At 38.5% G+C, this 2,917-nt stretch overlaps 1 protein-coding gene across 1 annotated transcript; it reads right to left on the bottom strand.

Moving 5' to 3' along the window:
• Positions 1 to 1,634: 1,634 nt before the first annotated feature.
• LOC130590825 (uncharacterized) lies at positions 1,635 to 2,279 on the bottom strand. The gene is made up of 2 exons (XM_057393389.1): positions 2,205 to 2,279; positions 1,635 to 2,003 (listed from the first exon to the last, which is right to left on the bottom strand). The coding sequence occupies exons 1-2, from the start codon at positions 2,277 to 2,279 to the stop codon at positions 1,635 to 1,637; spliced, it is 444 nt and encodes a 147-aa protein (XP_057249372.1).
• Positions 2,280 to 2,917: the final 638 nt, after the last annotated feature.

The raw sequence follows: 2,917 nt of genomic DNA, 5'->3' as shown, positions 1-2,917 counted from the left end.
TTCCCTGACGGGTACTCAGGTGCGTAGATGGTTAGTGATGTAGGGTTATATCGTTTTTGGTATAGGTCGGTGATTGGTCATATCTTCTTGGTCTTATGCAACTAGCCTTGTTTCTTATATTTCACCTATATACAGTTTGTTTTGGTAGCCTTGCTTTGCATAAAAAAAATCATATATATAAAAAAAAAACATTTTTCTTTTATTCTTGTTATTTTTGTACATTTAGGATAGCTTGGTTGCATGCATGATTTGTGGCTAAAAGAGTTCATAACTTGATTGGAAGACCTTTCCTACATTAGAATTGATGATTTTGGAGCCTTGTTGTGACTTTAAGTGATTCTTGAGAACGATAACTTTTGGTAGAATCTTCTTGAAATTAGGCGAGTTGGTTATTTGGATTGCTTTGTCCCTTATGCGATGAACCCCGAAAGAGGGCCAAGAACTTCGTTATACTCATTTGCAACCCTTACCATTGATCGCCTATCTTGTGACTTTCATTTTAGCTCCCAAAGATTGCATAAGACCGAGCCTATAGAAGAATGATTTAGGGCGTTTCTTTTTCCTGGAAATATGAGCTCAAAAGCCAAAAAGTTTTCATACCGGCATAATTATCCGCTTCTCAATCCATTTGAGCCTTTCTATCCTTTTTTTTCTTAACCCTCATAATACGTTATGGCCAAAACTTTTTCCAAAGTGGAGTGCATGTCTAGTTTGTGTTGAATTGAGTTGTTTTGATACTAAGTCTTGGTTGAAAGTGAGTTAATGTGCATGTATGTATGATTGCAACAGTTGAAAAAAAATGCGAGAAAGGAAAGGTAAAAGAAATAAAAGAAAGAAAAGCTCTTATTGTTTCATTTTCTAAAATATTTTCGAAAATATTTAGGACGGTGCGAGTGCACATCTCAAGGCTGCGGGCGCACCAAATATTCTCCCAAAATCTAGCAACCTCGATCTGGTTGGTGCGAGTGCACCAAACTGACTATCCAGCACTTTCGTTTCTTTTTCAAATTTCCCTTAAGCTCAATTTAGCTATTATGGCTAACTGGTAAAGCAAAAATCAAACTAAAAACTCAAAATAAAATAAAATAAAAGAATAGAAAAAGAGAAACGGATTGCCTCCCGTGTAGCGCTTGTTTTAAGTCATTAGCTGGATTAAAAGGATACGTTCTTTAAGAGATGTGCTCGAGTAAGCGAAGGATCAAACAACCAACGGAACCAATGGCGTGATTAAGCTTCAATCTCTAACCGTTCACCCAAAACGGATGTTCTCCCCCTAAATCTCATAAGCTCCATAAGGTTTAGTCTTCGACACTTGGAAATGCCCCGACCACTTGGACTTTAATTTTTTCGGGGAAGAGTTTTAGCCTTGAGTTAAACAACAAGACCTTGTCTCCAAGCCCGAATTCTCTTTGTTGAATCCGGTGATCATGTCATTTCTTTGTTTGCTCCTTATATAATCTCGAGCTCTCATATGCGTCAAATCGGAGTTACTCAAGCTCAACTAACCTTACTTTTCGAGCGTCTCCCACCAAGTGAAGATCCATGTTGAGTTCTTTGATTGCCCACCAATCTTTGTGCTCGAGTTCAACCGACAAATGACATGTTTTGCCATACACGAGGCAATAGGGAGTGGTTCATATAGGTGTCTTGAAAGCCGTGCGAAGAGCCCAAATAGCATCATTAAGCTTCAACGACCAATCCTTTCTTGTCTTATTGACCACTCTCTCAATGACGTTCTTTACTTCTCGATTTGAGACTTCAATTTGGCCTTGGGTCTGGAGGTGATAAGGATGACCGACTTTGTGATTTACCCCGTACTTCTTCAAAAGTGCTTCTAGTTGCTTCTTGGCGAAGTATGAACCGTCATCACTTGTTGATACTAGAGGCACTCCAAACCGTGGGAAGATGATCTTCTCAAGGAGCTTGGTCACAACCTTTTGGTCATTGGTAGGGGAGACAATGACTTCAACCCATTTAGTTACGCAGTCAACCGTAACAAGAATCTACATATTGCCCAAAGAAGGAACAAATGAACCTATGAAGTTGACTCCCCAAATATCAAATGGCTCAACCTCGAGAATGATTTGTTGAGGCATCTCATGTCTTTTTGTGATGTCACCACTCCTTTGACATCCATCACAACTCAAAACGAACTCCTGAGCATCTTTTTGCAATGATGGCCAAAACATACTATATTGGAGCACCTTAGCAACAGTTTTGCTTGCTTCACCGTGCCCTCCACAGGTCAAGGTATGGTAGTGGTTCAACATCGAGTTCATCTCATGATTGGGCACACACCTCCTAAATCCCTCTTCGATGCACTTGTTAAACAAGAGTAGGTCATCCCAATAGAACCTCAAAGCTTCTTTGAAAACCGTTTTCTTTGTTGGGAATTAAAACCATGAGGTTCAATCCCACAAGTTAAGTAGTTCGCATAGTCCATGAACCATGGAATCTCATTATTCATAATGGCAAATAATGCTTCTTCTTTCTAATCTTCTTCAATAGGCGAGAAAGATGGTCAAATACCACATTTTACGTCCCCCTTTTCTCCTTCATCTCCAAATCAAACTCTTGAAGAAGCAGCACCCACCTAATGAGTCGAGACTTTGCATCTTTCTTAACCATCAAATCACGCACTGCAGAATGATTTTTGTACACAACAGCCTAACCCTAGATAAGAAACTATTCACTAATCATGAATTCTAGGCAATTAAACGTGAAATCTATGACTAATCTAGGGCTAAACATGATTAAGAGGTAATTAATCTCATAGAAATAACAATTATGAGAGACTATAAGAATGGAGAATTAATAATAACGAAGAATAACCATGAAAAGATGGAATAACAATTGAAACATTGAAATTAAATTGAATAAAAAGTACTTTCGAAGTTGTAGGAATCACAAACTATGA

Source organism: Beta vulgaris, chromosome 3, assembly GCF_026745355.1.
Source record: "Beta vulgaris subsp. vulgaris cultivar EL10 chromosome 3, EL10.2, whole genome shotgun sequence".
Taxonomy (NCBI): Eukaryota; Viridiplantae; Streptophyta; class Magnoliopsida; order Caryophyllales; family Amaranthaceae; genus Beta; species Beta vulgaris.
This window is presented reverse-complemented; position numbering and strand designations above follow the sequence as displayed.

Coding starts and splice junctions, on each gene's coding strand:
- LOC130590825 (XM_057393389.1), bottom strand. CDS start 2,279: ATGAACTCGATGTTGAACCACTACCATACCTTGACCTGTGGAGGGCAC. Junction 2,004..2,204: donor CAAGCAAAACTGTTGCTAAG/GTGCTCCAATAT, acceptor GGCAATATGTAG/ATTCTTGTTACGGTTGACTG.